Below are 16,480 nucleotides of genomic sequence, written 5' to 3' on the forward strand. Positions count from 1 at the left end.
CGACTTTATAGAACTCCTCTAGCTTGTATACTCTTCCTCCTGCACCTGCTGCCGCAGCGATCAACCTCGGACCTACGTATACAGTAGTCATTCGAGTCTTCACATTAACGCGCAATCATCGACATGGCTGCGCCCGTAGCCTCTGGAAGTCAAGCACCCAATAGGGAGGACGAGCATAAGCAGATCCTCAACCCAGATATACTCGTACGTCATCAGCTAGGACTATCTCACTTTGACCCGCCCGTTTACATATCGGACTGTTATTGAGATTGACAATCGATATGCTCCGTTCATCTTGTGCAGAAAGACTTTCTCCCGTCGCGAGTCTTTCCAGATGTCGCCTCGGAGAAAGACAGCGGAATGGTTGCAGGCGGGAAGAAGCAGATCATATCGCTCTGTTTCGAGGATACAGGACGAACGTGCGTGACCGCCGGAGAAGACGAGATGATCACCTACTGGGATGTACTGGGCGGGAAGTGAGTCGTCGTACGTGCGCTGCGTCTCATTTGATGATGAGCGCTTACTCGGAAATCCATCGACAATCCATGAATATCAGGAAGGTGAAAGGTTATCCCTCTGCCAAGTACGGCGTGGATCACTTGACACCGACACACCAAAAGGGACACTTGTTACATAGCTCTACGAAAGGGGATGAAGACGATGTGAGGTTATTCGTGGCGGATCGAGGGTCGTACTTGAAATATTATAAAGGTCATACAAAAAGGTCAGTCTCGGTCCTGACAAAACTAGAACATAGATCGTCACGGAGGCTCAAACTGACGCCTGGTCTATTTTCCGCTCAGAGTGGGATCGATTAGCATGAATCCCGCGCAGAACACATTCTTGACCGGATCGCATGACGGAACTGTGATACTCTGGGATCAAAGAGCGGATAAAGCGCAAGTAAGACAAATGCCAGAATCGATCATCTAGGCATGCATGCTGATCGTGAGCGATGTGCGACCTCGACAGGGAATGTTGAACCAGATGGAAGGACCGTGTCTCGTAGACTGGGACCCTACCGGAATAGTATTCGCAGTAGCGATGCCTGACATCCATTATGTCTGTCTCTACAGCAACAATCAGCTAGATAAGGTAAGTTTGTCCCAGGCCGTTTGCAGATGCTATCAATCCAACTCATGCCGCACTTCTTGTCTCCACAGGCACCGTTCAAGTATGAAACGATCAATGACCCAGAGCTCGACAAGATCTCTGTGCCACGTCGGAATCCGTATATCACCTCGATCAAGTTTTCGAACAACGGGAAATACCTGCTCGTCGGGACTTCGGGCGTCTTCCACTACGTGATGGATTCGTACGACCTCTCGGTATTGGCCAGGTTGGAAGGACACGAAGGGCTCGAAAAGGATAAGCGCGGAAACATGAGCATAAAGTCAGGAAAGGGTTTGAGCGGGGCAGAGGTCTGCTGGACGCCAGATTCCTGCTTTGTCATGTCGGGTAAGCGTCATCTCGCGCCTGGTCCCGTGTATTCTTTCCGTTGCCGACGCTCATCCAACCGATTGCCACGTATCACGCTCTTTCAGGATCATGGGACGGCCGAATCTGCATGTGGGATCTATCACCACCGCCTGGAGAAACGAGAATACCCAAGCCCGTACCTCTGATGCCGCACATGCTCCCAGCTATCCCGACGATCACGCCCATCTCGTCGCTAAACGAGGAAAAGTCGGGTGGACCGTGCAGAGCTTTAGCGTTCAATCCAAAGTACATGGTCTTTGCTTCTGCGGGCGAGGCGATGGTTAGTTACAAACGGCGCGGATTGTTGAACTGGCATGGAAGAGCTAAGACGACGTTTACTGGTTGTCACAGGCATTTTGGTTACCGGCGAAGAAGGGAGCTGGGGAGGACGATGGCGATCAGATGGATATCAAGATGGAAGCTTAGATTAGACAAATGACACTATGGAAACGGCCCGGTGATCGCCGTGACATGGTTATATGCTGACATGTAACAATACACCGTACTTAACTACAGGTAGTCTATACACAGATAGACGGGACCATGCATAGAGTAGATATATATACCATCAGGCTTATTTACGCGTCGCCTCCTTCTCCTTTGACGAATCTAGTGGGATATCGGTGGAATCCGGCGTCCTGGCGACGACGACTACGACAATATCCACACTGCCATATGCCATACGAGACTCTTCATCTCGCTATATCTCGTTGAACCAAGTCGTCATTATCTCGAGTCGTTCACGGCCTTGCTTCAGCTCGAGCGACATCAACCAACCAACCGCTGAAAGCTTCAGACCGCTCGAACGGGTCTACCTCCCGAGACTTTGATGCCCACGACGTCCGACTCTTCTTCGTCCCCCCACAGCAACCCTCGAGGTTGTGTGAATTCTAGATCGTCTGCTACACCCGAGGAAATAGCTCAACCTCCGCTCTACACCTTCCCCACCGGACGATCTCGTACTAGCAGTCGAGCATCTTCTAGAAGGCGCGATCAACCCCCTCCTTACGCATCAACGATGGCCGAAGGCGACAACCTATTAGGACTCGTAGGAACCGGGGCTCCAAGACATGGGAGATCTACCCGTAGACCTCGAGCGCACACCGCTTCCGCTGCGGACAAGAGGACGAGGACATCGTCAGATGCTTCATCGAGAAACGGCGATCGTGAAGCTGCATGGGCTGCACCGCCTTCATTGAACAGGATGAGCACGGAATTCGCTCAATCGAGGAACAACCTCTTGTCGGCCGATGAGAGGACTCCACTGATCGGTGGTGATCGTATCGAGAACGGCCGCTCGCCCGGTAATCGATCTCACCGATCCATCTCGGTGACCGCGACTTCCTACGATCCGGAAGCCCTCGTCACGCCTCGACGTCCGAGACCGTCTTCCTGGAAAAACATGCTCCGAGCACCGTCCCAGATGAATACGCCGACGCTGCGAGTCATCGATACGCCGAATGGGGAAGCGATCGTGGTAACCAGGCCAAAGAAGAAGAAGCATCCGGTCGTGCGATACCTATCGCCGTTATGGAGCGCTACACACTGGATGGCGTTGTTTCACTTGATCTTTATCAACCTGCCTCTGGTGAGTCTCAGCAATATCGCGGTGATTCTTCGTTGGGTAGCTGAGTAGCGCCTCGACTACAGATGCTGGTTCTCTGGCCCATCTTGATCGCCGGAACGCTAGTGGGAACGGTCCTCCTCATCACCTTACCTCTCGGAGCCATGGTCTGGTTCCTCGTCCTGATTCTGGCTCGATCAGCTTGTCGAGCAGAGGTAGGTCTCGTCATGACCTCCGATGACTGCTTTCGAGTCGATGCTGAACATTCTCGATTGCTTGAAAAATAGATCGCTATGCAGCTCTACTTCCATTCGCCCCTGCGCAGCAACATCCCCAAGCCCGTCTACTTTACCATCTTTAAGCGGGTCAAGGTCGTCGCCCAGGGACCTAATGGTGTGCCTCGACCGGTAGTCGAAGTCCACGACGGGAGCCACGGCGAGGTAGCCCATCCTGTCTGGGAGAGGAACTTCCTCAAGAACGGTTGGGCCATGTTTTCGGGTGAGCCATGTAATCGCCGTGGTTCGCATCCATCGCGTTATCGCTGATACACCTTGTCCAACAGATCCACTCAGCTATCAGTGCTTGTACCATTTGCTTGTCACCAAAGCCTTCGTCACGGTGCTCTCCTCGCTCATCATCATTGTACTTTTCCCCATCTCGGTCGGGACGATCGTCCTCTTGCCAGCCATGCTGGAGATGATCAGGAGGTTTGGGAGATGGCAAGCCGGGTTGTCCGTAGAGTCTTTACAATGAGCCGCTGCGCATGAGTATATGCGATGGTGAAAGGTTCGTCTTCTTCGATGTACTGTGATGATCAATTTGTATTGTCTACCGGTTTGTCCTCGAGTGATCAAACCAAATGATGTCGCCATGGAAGACATTCGCACACCAGTATTCCTGCAAAGATGGTGAAGTTGGCCCGCTTAGTGGGGAAAAAATGATATATTTGTGCATCAAGATTAGCAGATGGGAGCCGGAAATTGGTTTAGTGGCAGATTCATTGAGTTTACCAGACTAACAACGTACGAAGCATTTTTTTCCTTCTGCGGAAAGGGGTTCAATTCCCGGTCGGGGCCTCGATTTTTACCTTATTCGGCACGGCACATCTTTCTCTACCCCGATCAATCATGAATCAGAGCCATATGGCAAGCGAGCTTGCGGCTGTCACTCGAGCGTGCTCGAGGTAGTTACAGCCAAACTGAGGATCCGATCTCAATTCACGTCCACTTCGATCTACCACGCCCCACTCGGCGACTCAATTGCAGCGTCCAGTCTTTCGGAGGCAGCTGTCAATATGGCCTTGAGGGCGCGGAGATATTGAAGTAAGTCCTTTCGGAAGGCGCCGGCGCCTAGTCAAGTCACCAACACAGGGTAGCGTCTTTGCGATACGGGTACAGCATGTTTTCAACAAGACGCTCGATGACGACGACCTGGGCGACGATCTCGATGACGACCTGGATCTAGGGTCCGACGATGACTCCGATGACATTGCGGCAGGCAACCAGGCAAGCGACCCCCCAGTCGTCGATTGAAAAGGAAAGTCTCGTGTTCCTGCGGCCTCCTCATCCTCTATGGAGAGGATCAGCCAGCCTTCTGCCACAAGCGTATCTGCCGCTGCGAGCATGTCTGCGATCGCAAGCACCTCTGCCGCAGCCAGCACTTCTGCTATCGGGCCACTTGGACGGCCTGATCCATCCCCCGGTTTGAATGCACGTGCAAGAGCGAAAGCGGAGAGGACGTCCGTGATTCAGCTCGGTGGCAAGACCACCCAGGATTACAGCGAGTAGCGATGCTGTCAAGTATCCGAGTATAAAGGATAGTCAGACCAATATCATTCGCTCAAATATCGACTCGCGTGATTTATCTGATCCTCGATCTGGTTTTACCGTATACAACATCATTTTCGTACCAGAGACTGATCGCGTTGAACCCCATTCTATGCTATACTGTATGTTTGTGCTGGTCAGTCGGTTAGATCCACTTCATGTAGAAAGCGACTCGAGGATGACCCGAGCGCCATCGACAATGATCTCGTGTTCCACCTGTTCAGACACGCAACCCAGAGCATCAGCTACCGGTAACGCAGACTGGCTGATGAAGGAGAACAGAGGCTTTATGCTACTTACTCCATGCATCCTCGCCTCTAGGTCGTCTAGCGAATCGCCCTCCCTGATTTCTACTTCCCGGATGACGAGCGGCTTCCCAGCGTCCACCTCGGCGACGACCTTGTGCACCATCACCCCCGTCCTCGTAATCTTTCCGTCTTGGAAAGCTTGGTAGGCTCGGCCGATTGCGTTAGCCCCATCGAATTCGCCTGGGAGAGCCGGGTGGAGGTTGATGATAGGGATAGGGAAGCGAGTGGCGGCCGAGGGCAGCGGCGAAGGGTTTGTGACGCTGGTCTGAAGCTGGGCTGGGGCTGAAGGTGCCGGGTCGGTACCCTCGAGGATGGCGAGAAAGGCTGGACTGAGAATGTGCATCCATCCGGCGAGTACCACCAGGTCGGGCTTCGTCTCCACTACCCGTCTAGCCACTTCCTTGTCATAGTCTTCCCTTGACGATCCAGGGACCTTGTTGAGGAACGTCTTTAGTGCACAGACTTGTGTTGGGATAGGAGGTTCGTGCGTGGAAGCCCTCTCAAGTCCCTTTACAGCGGATCGCGAAGAGATGACATGGGTGATCTGAGCGTTGGGAAGACGGGATGATCCGGCGGCATCCATCAAGGCTTGTAGGTTTGTACCTGTGATGTGTTTTACTGTTTAGCGTGGAATTCGTTTTCTGCAACCCAAAGGCATGCTTACCTGAGCCCGAGATGAGTACGGTGATGCGTTTTGGGGAGGACATTTTCGAGGGGAGAAGCAAGTCGAGGTAATAGCTGTATATAATACGAGTGATGGCCTCGAAGTGAAAGGTGAAGAGCGACTTCGAGACGATAATGTCACAAGTTGCAAGTTGCGAATGAAATATCGAGCTTTGATCAACCTTTTGATGCTCGGTTTCGCCCGACTTCGGGGAAGCAAAGCGGTCACGTGATTGGTATCGACCACCGGATGCTTTCGACAAGTATTACGTCAGCTCTATCTACTTCCGATCGGCGACTTTGTTCAAGTGATTCGAAACTGATTTCTAGCTTCGATAACACTTGATTATGCTGTTCAACAAAACATTGTTCAGCCACAACACTCTCCCAAGTAACACGCTAAATCAACGGCAGAGTCTTGGAAATGTCGAGTTGCAGTTTCCTGGCACACCGGATACCTGGACCCAAAGGATACGTCCGGTCGGTCTTCTCTCACGCTCGAGGTCCAGCCGAGGTACATTACTATCCTCCTCGAAGCGGCAAGTTGCCTAAAGACGTCCTTATCTTCGTGCCAGGTAAGAGAATCTGGAGAGCTGATCGGAAGGTGAGATGATGTATGCTGATGGCCTTTGATGCTACCGCCTATTTCAGGTAATCCAGGACTGGTCGACTACTACATTCCCTTCCTCCTCAAATTGCAATCTCACATAGCCCCACATTTCGCCCTCCTAGCTCATTCCCACATCGGACACTCGCCGTCGCTTGTTCATCCGTCCATCCCGCTAAACCTGAATGAACAAATCGAAGCCAAGGTCGAGTTCGTCCGATGCTTACAGGCAGAGCTGAATGAAGCAAGGCGGGCAGAAGAGACCGAAGCCCGACCTGTGAGGCTTGGGTTCATCGGCCACTCGGTCGGATCAGAGATTATTGTGCAGACTATGCGGCACCTGGAGCGATCAAATCGAGATGTTAAGGAACTCTCCGGTTCCGCCGCCGTGTCCGATACCAGCTTCGACATCACTGCGAGCTTCCTCTTGTTCCCCACGGTCTCGCATATCGCCGAAACGCCTAATGCTCGAACCCTTCGACCCATCTTCAATCCTCCCCTGATTCAGCTCCTCCCCCTCCTCTGCATCATAATTCAACCTCTCATCTGGACGCTCCGGACCGTTCTCTCCATCTTGCCTTCGACTATGAGCTTTCCCGGGCTTGAATCGATCTACGTTCCCAACGCTACCACGTTATCGTTCCTCTCTTCCCCGCAGACCGTGAAGAGCGTGCTTCATCTAGCCAGATCGGAGATGAGTACGATCAAGGCGCCCGACTTGGACTGGTACAGACAGCAGAGGAAACGGATTTGGAGTTATTGGGGAGAGCCGGACGGGTGGGTGGGAATGCAGGGGGATGTGGTGAAGAGGGTTTTACGGGGAGGAAAGGGAGAAGGGGAGCGGGTCGAAGGAGAACACGAGGAACACGCAGAACAGTTGGGACAAGTTATCGATTGCGTGGACAACATTCCTCATGCATTCTGTCTCGGTAGGTTCTGCTAGGTGAACCGCGCGTCTGTGCTATGTCGGCTGACATCGACGGCCGGCATGGCTTGTGTAGCTCATAGTGACGCGATAGCGGACAAGGTAGCGGGCTGGATCTCCAACGCCTTTGCGGACCGTTCGTAAGATTTGCGACGTCGTTGGACTGTGTTCTCATCGCCTGGTGAAACTTAGATGCCTGTATCATGAAATGCTAGAGCATCGCTCAGTTGTATGCAAGAGCCGGGTGGCGGTCCGGTTGCTTTAGTCTATATGACAAGTACTGCCTCCAGGTACACTTTCAGCTTGGAAAGCATATGCAAATGTATCGTCATCGTATCTGACCCGAAGACCGCCGTCGACTTTTTAGAACGTTCTTTTCACGACCCGAGGCCCACTATGCCCCTCCGTACCCCGTCCCATTGCCATCGCCTGCGCTTCGCTTCCTGGCCTGCCGCGGGCTATACGGGGTATTCATGTATGATCCGTATTGAGGCGAATTGGGCGCAGTTGCAAACGGGTTCTGCTGGCTGACCGAACCCGAGGCTTTATGATACCCAGCCGCATTTGCCTGCAGCGGTGTATACATCATGGCCATGGCGTCTCCTCGCGGGTCGTACGAATCAAAGGCGGATGCGGCAGGAGGAGGAAAGGCTGGTAGGTAAGCGCTGTTCGAACCTGAACCTCCGGCACCTCCATAGGTCCGTGGAGAAGAGGCGCTCGTCGAGCTCGGCGGTTCCATCATTCCAAAATCGGTCGACAGGCCTGATCGATGTTGCGAGGGCCGGCCAGATGCTTCCAGGACTGGGGGTGGGGGTTGCATACGATAGGCTTGCATCGCTGCACTATTGCCATATTGACTCTGCCATGCCTGTCCCATCATTTCAGCCTGTTCCTGCAGGAAATCCAGTTGGGGGTTGCCGACAGCGATCGACGCTCGCTTGGCGTGTCCCAGCTGCGCCGTGTTGCGCCGTTCCCACTCCCTGATGGCGTCGTCTCGATTCAGGACCGGCGTCAAGGCCGACCTTGTACCAGCCGGATCGGCGGCGCCCAAGTGGGTCAGCCTGGCGAGTGCAGGCGGTATGACATCCATACGATTGATCGTGTTGGCTCGACTGCGAGTAGCTGCTTGTGGGTAGTACGAGCTGGGAGGAGGGTTAGACACGTTGATACTGAGATGTCCATCACCCTGTGTTTGTCGCTGTCCATAGTTTCCGGCAGACATGCTTGCCGTCATGCCGTGACCGTTCGAGGGAATACGGGGTTGCGCCTGGTGTGCTCGAATTTGGTTCTGGCTAAGACTTTGAGGTTGCGAAGGCATACGAGGCGCCGATTGAGATGAAGATTGGTAGGGTGAGGTTTGGCTTGGAGGGGCATTGAGAGCAGAGGTGATGGCATCGTAGGTGAAGTAGGGTTTCCGATTCGCGGCAGCAGCGTTCTTGGCCTCCTGTTGCTGTTGTTGTTGTTGCTGCTGCTGCTGCTGTTGCTGTTGCCGATCTCGCTGTTGCTGTTGAGTTGTGTATTGTTGCTGCTGCACGGCTTGTCTGAAGACGGCGCGAGACAAGTCAGCCCCCACTCTCGGGAATGACCATGCATTTCTACGTACTGATTGTATGCATTGGCATCGGCGTAACCTCGGGTAGCCCTCGAGCTGTCTGTGTCGCCCGTGTTAGCGTATTTGCTTTGTTGAGATCGACTCTCCGTAGAAGCCGATTGCCGGGCGCTATTAGCAGAGGTCGTTGTGCTCTTTTGGGTAGGCTGTCGATGTCGCGAGTCAGTTTTATCTCGTCGACCTCGACCCGGGAGCGAGCTCACCTCCCAGTGTCCAGTGAATCGCTCTCCCGTAATGAACGGGTGCAACTTGGCCTGCTGCGGCGACCATCGCTTGATAGGATCCATATTGAGCAGTCCTTGTACGAAGTCTATGAAGACGGTTCTTATGTACATCTCTGCAGGAGACGAACGTTCAAATGTCAATGCGGGCCCTTCAGCGAGAACCAACACCGATCGACTCACCCTTGTCAACTTCGCTCTGAGTCGTGATCTTTTTTGGTAGCGTGTAAGTCTTGATGATATCGGGCAGTTTCGTGGCCTTGAAGTATTGCTTGCTAGGCTGCTCATCCGTCTGATGTTCCCGAGCATATTGCTCCATAGGCTTGAGTGCATACTTTTTCCGGCCCATGTCATCAGATCCAACGACGTTGAAGAACTCGTTGACCTGCTTGCCGACTTCGAGGAGATGCATAGGAGGATTGCTGGAAGTCGCATGTCAGTCAGCCTATCTACTCCGCAAGCCATCGTACAGAGAGACCTTTCTACTAACCCGAGCATGTCTGTAATTCGTGACACCTGGTTGAACTCGCTCGTCCCCGGGAAGATGGGTAGACCCAAGAACAGTTCGACAACGATACATCCGAGCGACCACATGTCGATAGCGGCCGAGTATGGTAGCCCTAGCAGAACTTCTGGCGACCGGTAGAAACGTGACTGGATGTAGGTGTAGACCGTCTGTCTTTCGTGACAGGCTGAACCAAAGTCAATGACCTTGATCTGAGGGGAGTTCAAACTGACCGTGACGTGTCAGTGTACCAGGATCGCCTGCATCCAGAGGGAAGGGAACTCACCTCTTCAAAAGGATATTTTCAGGTTTCAGGTCACAATGAATCAAGCGCGCCTCTTTCAAAACGGTCAAGGCATCCAGCAATTGCGTAGTAAACATCTTGACGAGCTGCAAACTAAGTCCGCGGAACTGGTTGTGCTTGATGAGTTCGTACAAGTTGGACGACAGGCATTCAAACACGATGCACAAGTGCTTGTGATGGATGAACTGGTCCCGCATACGAAGAATGTGATGCTCGTCTTTCGGATCGGCTTCGCTGTTGAGCTGGGGGCGCGTGATCAGGTTGGAAGCGTGACATATGGCGGCGAGTCGTCTTGCAATGAACTCACGAGCTGAAGTATCGCGACTTCCATCGTACTCTGATTGAAATAGGCGGGCTTGTTCTTGACGACCTTGACGGCGACAATCTCGTGTGTCCTGATGTTCTGACACTTGGCGACCTGACCAAAAGTCCCTTGACCGAGGACATCGAGGATGAGATACCTATCATGCAACGTCAGGTCAGCTCGAACAGACGAAAGCCTGAAATCGGCCACCCACTTGTCACCTGTCCCGTTGTCGGCCGTCAAGACATCATTGACGTAGAGGATGTAATCATAGTCCTGGTTGTCTGACCCGTTGTTATGACAAGGTTGACTGGGCTTGGTTAAGACCCGTCGAGGGTTATGAGTGGCTTCGTACCGGAACGAAGGGTCACAGATGCTATACGTCTGGGCCAACTGCGTCGTCAAACATTTTAAAGGCTGTAATGGGTTTGCAGGGGCGGGCTGTCAGCTCGTCACGATCAGCACTCAAGCTTTGGGGCAACATGGCTCACGCTCAAAAACGCCCCTGGCACATCGGGATCCGCTCGTCTCTCTCCAGGCTGGCTATCCAGCGAAGGTCGCAGATCCGTAGCAGGATCGATGACCTTTCTCAGTCCTACCCGCTTGTCGTTCTCCGCATATCCCGTAGACGTGCTCGCCCTCGAAATCCCCGTCATCTCATACTCGGCCTCTCTCGCCCTGGCCAAGCTACGAGGAGGTTCAGAAATCCCGGGAGCGGAGACGATCCCCGCAGCCGGACCCATGGCTGATGATTGGAGTGGCAACCCTCCCGCCCCACCTGAAGCACGAGACGAGTTGAGTTGTTGACTGGACCTGGACCTGTTCGCCAGAGCCTGTCGAGGGCCTCCAAGAGCTGCGGGCGGCGGATGAGTCGATGTAGGTACACTCGCCGGCTGAGACAACAACGGCGACGTCGAAAACTGCCCGATGGGCGAATGCTGACTCTCGATACCCGTCATGCTCATACCCATTGCAGACGACCCTGCGCCAGCGCTCGATCCTGAAGAGTTCCGTTCGCGTTTAGCAGGAACGTTCGAGCTGGGGAACCCAAACCCTTGACCACCGTTCGAAGAGTCGTTCGAGGAGGACGTGCGGTTCAGCAGAGGTTTACGAGGTTGACCGAATCCACCTCCCGCGTGTTGTTGCTGGTGTTGCTGTACGTGATCAAAAGGTCCTCCTCCAGGTGCCAAGCTGTGGTAAGGCGGTTCGTCCAGGCCCATCTGCGATCCTTGCATGTAAGGCGAGTTGGCCAGAGAAGATGACATGCCGCCGGGCGAATATCCCGGTCTTGAGCCTTGGCCATACGACGAGGATGAGGAAGATGTCGGTTGCTGGTGTTGTTGATACTGCTGTTGTTGTTGCAACTGCTGCTGATGCTGGCCACCCCCGATATTCCCGTACTGGCTCCTACCCCCAGCACTCGGTGGTGGGATCATTCCACTTGTCGGCGACGTTGGGCTCGCAAACGAAGCTCGGTTGAACGATGTCCTCCGCGCCGTCTGTCCTTCGAGCCCTAATTGCGGCGCATCCCCCATATAAGGCATGTTCGTCGACGCTCCTGATCCCGTTCCGTACGGATCATAAGCCGACTGGGAAGCTCGGTGGGTGGAAGCCGAGCCGTACCCCGGATGAGCGGTCGAAGGTACAGCGGCAGACGTCTTGCCAAACCCCCAACGAGAACCCTGCTGTTGCGGCATCCCGAACCCGTCCCCATCTCCATTCTCGACATCGTGCTCAGGACCTAAGCCACCTCCAAGTCCTCCGGACCCTCCACCCGATGCTCCTGCTGAACCGAACGCCATCCCGGCCTCGATATCGTCGGCTCCACCGCCTTTTCTTCTTGTGCCCAAGGAAGCCGAACGTGCGAGCGCTGAAGTGAACGGTTCGAGGAAATGTTGACTCGAGGTCGACCCGCCCGTACCAGCTATCTGCCTATTCGACGTCGGTTGGCCCTGTCCGTACGCTCCTGCTCCGGTTGATTGTTGATGTGAATGATGCACAGGAGCGCCGTACTGCCGTTGTTGCTGTTGCTGACTCTGATCGTACTCCCCGCCTGCACTCGAGCCCAAGGCGAACCTTCCTCGTGCATCCGTCAAGCTTCCGGGGTTGACGTTGGCAAACGCCTGGTCAATGGAATACGCCGGCATGCTCCCGTGAACCGAATGTCGTTGTTGTTGATTCGACGGTGGTGGTGGTAGTGCTTGTGCCGGTGATGCTTGTTGTTGAGCTTGATTGGAGTGACCAAAGGAAGGAGGTGCTCCGGGCCCTGATGGACTATACGGAGATTGCCTGACCTGCTGTTGCTGCTGCTGGTGATGGTCGTGATATTGCTGATGTTGATACCCGCCTGGCAAGTTGATCTGCGGGGTCACTGTCGTCTGGTACAACGGGAGCGAGGGTGAGGAACGTGATGAATGGGGATCGTAGCCGTATTCCGGGTTCATGATCTGTGCATGCGACGAGCGGTCCGTGAGCGCCTGACGAAGTTGCGTGAGCTGAATTCGGAATGAGTGGGTGAATGGCGACTGTGATGGTCAGAGGCAGACCAGCAGGTCGAGATTGGTCGTCGTTTCGATCGGGAGCACAGCAAGGGTTGGTCCGTTCCGCCGAAACACGAGCCTATCGCTGAGGACCGATCGTCTCCGAGCTAGGTACCGTCCAACGAGCTCGTTCCCGAACGTTCAACGACTGAGACTCGTCGAAGGCAGCGATATCCTTTGATAGCTGTGTGTCTATCGTTCGTGCAAGGGAGTGACGACGACGACGTACGATGACAACGGAATGTGAGCTGTCCTTCTCTCTCTTGCGCAGCCGAGCGACGCTAGCGAGTAAAGCTGGTCCAGCGGAATGGGACCGGGGTTGACCGGTGACGGATGACGAGGTTGTCAACAACGGACTGTTAGCCGTAAAGTCCAGAATTTCTTGGACTTGGAAGCTCTTTGGTGAGATCAGGCAGAGAGGACGTCTAGAGTGAGAATGGCAGAGGTTATTGGTTGCCGAGGGGATGCTCTGGAATAGACGATGTGTTGATGTGTTGATGAGCTGGGTGATGATGACGCGGGAACGTGCGGCCGGGGGACAGGGGCCGCCAAGCGGGGGGAGGGGCAGTAGGTGGATCGAATCAGGACAGTCGGGTCGAGTGATCGTCGAGTGTAGATCGACAACGAGTAACAGAGACCGGCAGATAGGTCCTCTCTTGGCTCAGACTCTGGCCACATTCACTTGCTGCCATCACCGTGGGCTCTGTCGATCTCAGGTGATCAACCCGCACGCACACACACACCCCTGTTTCTTGGTTTCTTGGGCCGGTCATCCGCAACTCGCGCTAATTAACTAGATGGCTTGGGAACGATCGGGCGAAACCATGTCGCCGAACGCAAGTATCAATTGAGGATTTAGCGTCGCATCGTTTCGTATCCTGGAAGAATCGGTGCTGCATCGCTCAGCATTCTTGCTGAACGTTCGACTATGTTCATTCGTCTTGCGTATTGCATTATGGAAGGACGCTGACATTGTCGCCAGCCTGATCTGAATTGTACAACCTTTGTTTGTATACGTAAAGCAGAGACCTCTCCGCAATCAGTCGACCCTCCTCTTGAACCCTTATCCCATCTCCATGTCCTCCATCTCCATCTGCTGCCCTTGCTCCTGTTCCACCATCTGCCCGTCATCCACCTCCATCCCACCCTCCATCGTTACATCATCCCTCCCGACCCCGTCATCGTCGTCCTGTACGAGCTCGAATCGCGAACCCATATCTCCCTCCTCCCCCAGCCCCGCTCCAGTCGACCGCACAGAATAGCCTCCTCCGACAGCGCCCGGGTTAGTTCCCGGTAAAGCCTTGTACAGTACCAGTCCCCGTCCGTTTCCCTTCCCTCCAGCTCCGGGCCTTAGACTATCGTCCCACCCGCCACGCCCCAGCCCCAAACCCATACTCAGTTCAGCACGTTGACGTTCATTGAGCTGATTCAGCCGGGAGAGCAGGGAGGGGGAGATGGTGAACCCCTTGACTCCCGGTTGGGTGAATTTGCCCGTAGCGAGTCCAGCAGCGAGGTCGTCCTCGACCTTGACTGCATTTTTGGCATTATCGTAAGGGTACGCCGCTCGGCTTAGGAGGCCTCCATCCTGATCTCGATCGGGGCTGTCAGCGCGTCGATGGGTGATATCGATGATGTCGGCCTCGTCATCCAGATCGATCAATCCGTCCGACCGGACTTTACCGTGGTCAGACCTCGACCTCTGCCCATAGGCCGCCTCGTTGTCGTCATCGTCGTCCTCCGAGTCGGATAGGGAGGTGACAACGATCCGGTCTTTCTCGGGCTCGTACCATGTCTTTTGGCGTTTACGTCGGGTGCCCCGAATGTCGTTGTTGTCGTTATCATCGTTCACTTCGTTCTGGTCCATCATCATGCTGTCGTCCTCATCGTGCCCTTCGTCCCGGCTTTGAACTCGTTCTCGTGGAGGTATGGACGCAGATGAAGCCTCGCCCCAGGAGGAAGTCTCTTCCAGTGGGCTCTCGATCGTGGTAGGATAAGCCACCCTGCCGAGATCCTCGTACGGGATTCGGTCTCGAGCGCTCGTCTCCCGCAGGTTAAGACCAGAATCATCCAACGTTGCCGTAGGCTGTACCCAGGGCCCGTTTTCCTGTGTGGGCAAGTTCCATCCCGTCGTGACAGACGAAGGAAACGCCTGGGGCTCAGAGATCGGCTCCTCGTTGACCAGCCCCATCTTCTCCATCTTGTTCCTCAACACCCCTCTCCTCCGTTTCCTCGCCGGGCCTTCCCCCGTCCAGTGCCCAGTTCCATGTCCAGCAGATAAGTATTCTCCATCGCTCGTATCCAAATCGGTAGTGTCATCAGCACGAGATGGAGATAACGTCGGTTCTCTTGTCGAATACCCCCCGTTCGCGTGAGGGTGGGGTCGTCGGAAGCGGTCGAGTTCGTCGGAAGAGGTCGATGGGGATCGATGGCGTTTACGAGCGTTGATCATGGTCGTGAAACAGTGTCAGATCCAGATCTCAGAAGCGACTCGGGTTTGTGTGCTGTTGGACATCACGATCTGATCGAGGTGAAGGGGGGGGGGACATGGAGGATGATTCGAGGTTGTTTGCTGGTCTTTGTATTGCGGGCAGAGATCCGATCTGACGAATCCGCTAGAAAGATTTGATTCCGGTCGCGTCGGACGAAAGTGAAAAAGGTTCCGGAATGACCCCGAAAGATCGACCGAAGGCCTGCGAAACGAAGGTCGACATTCGATCTCATGCTTGTTCTCAACTTGCCGCCTATCTATCTAGAGTTTGCAATTATGGAGGATAGGAGCCATTTTTCCAGACACATTGGATCCAGGGTATGGAATTACCAGGGTATGGGGATGTTAGGCGATCTTCTGTGCGCGAAAATTTACGCATCGCTTGAAATGGTACGTCTCATCATCAAAAGCTCAACAGCGACAAATGGGAACTGGGGAAGATTTTGCTCGAAGGAGGTGCATATAGCAGTAATGATCTTCCTAGTATCAATGATGGTACAGAACATGGTCGCGGGAGTTTGCGCTCATTGCGCCAGGTGCAGCTCTGCATGCGTCTCTGTAGTACTGTCGAGGGAGTACATTCAATGGTTTATTTTCTTGATACTCGATTGACCCCTCATTGAAGATCCCTGAGTCGCCACATACATACTCTTTGGAGACACCCCCTGAAACATCGATAAAACTCCAAGCGCAACCAGTTTGAGGCTTTATCCGGTCATAATGCATTGAGACTGGTCACGCAATGCCTGTCTATATCATCAGCGTTGTGCTGAAGAGCCTTCCTCTATTCAGTCTTCAGATGGAACCGAGTACAGGCCTCTTCTCACGTCGTTTGACAGACTTGGAAACTGGGCAACGCATTCGTTGCCGTGAATCACAGAAAGATGACCACCAAAACAGCTGTACTAGTTGTGTTGAATCGTGCACTCAAAATGGGGGTGGAAGTACTAATCTCTTTCCCCGCTCTTATAAGCGACTTCTACCATGAAAATTGGGAAGAATCCTCCTGTTACGGGCCCACCTGAGATCTTCATCGCGTCTGTTAAATTCGACGAAAGCCGGGTCGATGTCTGTCGGTGTGGAACGAGATCATCCCGCCTCACACCGTATTATCTCGGCCACTCAACCACTGGCCAT

At 54.0% G+C, this 16,480-nt stretch overlaps 6 protein-coding genes across 6 annotated transcripts; 3 read left to right on the forward strand and 3 right to left on the reverse strand.

Moving 5' to 3' along the window:
• Nucleotides 1-53: 53 nt before the first annotated feature.
• On the forward strand, nt 54-2,129 carry HD553DRAFT_302933 (histone lysine N-methyltransferase). The gene is made up of 8 exons (XM_046178813.1): nt 54-204; nt 304-476; nt 557-724; nt 804-903; nt 973-1,095; nt 1,164-1,458; nt 1,545-1,759; nt 1,831-2,129. Exons 1-8 carry the CDS (start codon nt 124-126, stop codon nt 1,903-1,905), a joined length of 1,230 nt encoding a protein of 409 aa, XP_046040266.1. The 5' UTR covers nt 54-123; the 3' UTR covers nt 1,906-2,129.
• A 368-nt stretch (nt 2,130-2,497) lies between these two features.
• On the forward strand, nt 2,498-3,796 carry HD553DRAFT_338325 (uncharacterized protein; the record flags this gene model as incomplete). The annotated part of the gene is made up of 4 exons (XM_046182338.1): nt 2,498-3,067; nt 3,130-3,258; nt 3,331-3,541; nt 3,606-3,796. 4 exons carry the CDS (start codon nt 2,498-2,500, stop codon nt 3,794-3,796), a joined length of 1,101 nt encoding a protein of 366 aa, XP_046040267.1.
• Nucleotides 3,797-5,025: 1,229 nt separating this feature from the next.
• On the reverse strand, nt 5,026-5,884 carry HD553DRAFT_327511 (putative phosphoribosylglycinamide formyltransferase; the record flags this gene model as incomplete). The annotated part of the gene is made up of 3 exons (XM_046181824.1): nt 5,026-5,085; nt 5,170-5,780; nt 5,842-5,884. The coding sequence occupies 3 exons, from the start codon at nt 5,882-5,884 to the stop codon at nt 5,026-5,028; spliced, it is 714 nt and encodes a 237-aa protein (XP_046040268.1).
• Nucleotides 5,885-6,205: 321 nt separating this feature from the next.
• On the forward strand, nt 6,206-7,516 carry HD553DRAFT_333105 (uncharacterized protein; the record flags this gene model as incomplete). The annotated part of the gene is made up of 3 exons (XM_046182086.1): nt 6,206-6,415; nt 6,492-7,376; nt 7,449-7,516. Exons 1-3 carry the CDS (start codon nt 6,265-6,267, stop codon nt 7,514-7,516), a joined length of 1,104 nt encoding a protein of 367 aa, XP_046040269.1. The 5' UTR covers nt 6,206-6,264.
• Nucleotides 7,517-7,766: 250 nt separating this feature from the next.
• On the reverse strand, nt 7,767-10,971 carry HD553DRAFT_266338 (yak1; the record flags this gene model as incomplete). Its single annotated transcript, XM_046177479.1, has 9 exons — nt 7,767-8,855; nt 8,972-9,127; nt 9,185-9,318; nt 9,386-9,624; nt 9,693-9,935; nt 9,994-10,253; nt 10,319-10,494; nt 10,537-10,732; nt 10,807-10,971. The coding sequence occupies 9 exons, from the start codon at nt 10,969-10,971 to the stop codon at nt 7,767-7,769; spliced, it is 2,658 nt and encodes an 885-aa protein (XP_046040270.1).
• Nucleotides 10,972-13,782: 2,811 nt separating this feature from the next.
• On the reverse strand, nt 13,783-15,380 carry HD553DRAFT_302942 (uncharacterized protein). Its single transcript, XM_046178814.1, has one exon. The coding sequence runs from the start codon at nt 15,302-15,304 to the stop codon at nt 13,919-13,921; it is 1,386 nt and encodes a 461-aa protein (XP_046040271.1). The 5' UTR covers nt 15,305-15,380; the 3' UTR covers nt 13,783-13,918.
• Between the last annotated feature and the right edge of the window lie 1,100 nt (nt 15,381-16,480).

This window comes from Filobasidium floriforme (assembly GCF_021052385.1).
Source record: "Filobasidium floriforme strain CBS 6241 chromosome Unknown HD553scaffold_1, whole genome shotgun sequence".
In the NCBI taxonomy this organism is placed as follows: domain Eukaryota; kingdom Fungi; phylum Basidiomycota; class Tremellomycetes; order Filobasidiales; family Filobasidiaceae; genus Filobasidium; species Filobasidium floriforme.

What these genes read in the sequence shown, in the direction of transcription:
- HD553DRAFT_302933 (XM_046178813.1), top strand. Translation starts at nt 124, where the DNA reads ATGGCTGCGCCCGTAGCCTCTGGAAGTCAAGCACCCAATAGGGAGGAC. An exon ending in TCCTCAACCCAGATATACTC is followed by an intron (nt 205 to 303) that starts GTACGTCATCAG and finishes CATCTTGTGCAG; the next exon opens with AAAGACTTTCTCCCGTCGCG. An exon ending in CTTCTGCGGGCGAGGCGATG is followed by an intron (nt 1,760 to 1,830) that starts GTTAGTTACAAA and finishes TGGTTGTCACAG; the next exon opens with GCATTTTGGTTACCGGCGAA.
- HD553DRAFT_302942 (XM_046178814.1), bottom strand. Translation starts at nt 15,304, where the DNA reads ATGATCAACGCTCGTAAACGCCATCGATCCCCATCGACCTCTTCCGAC.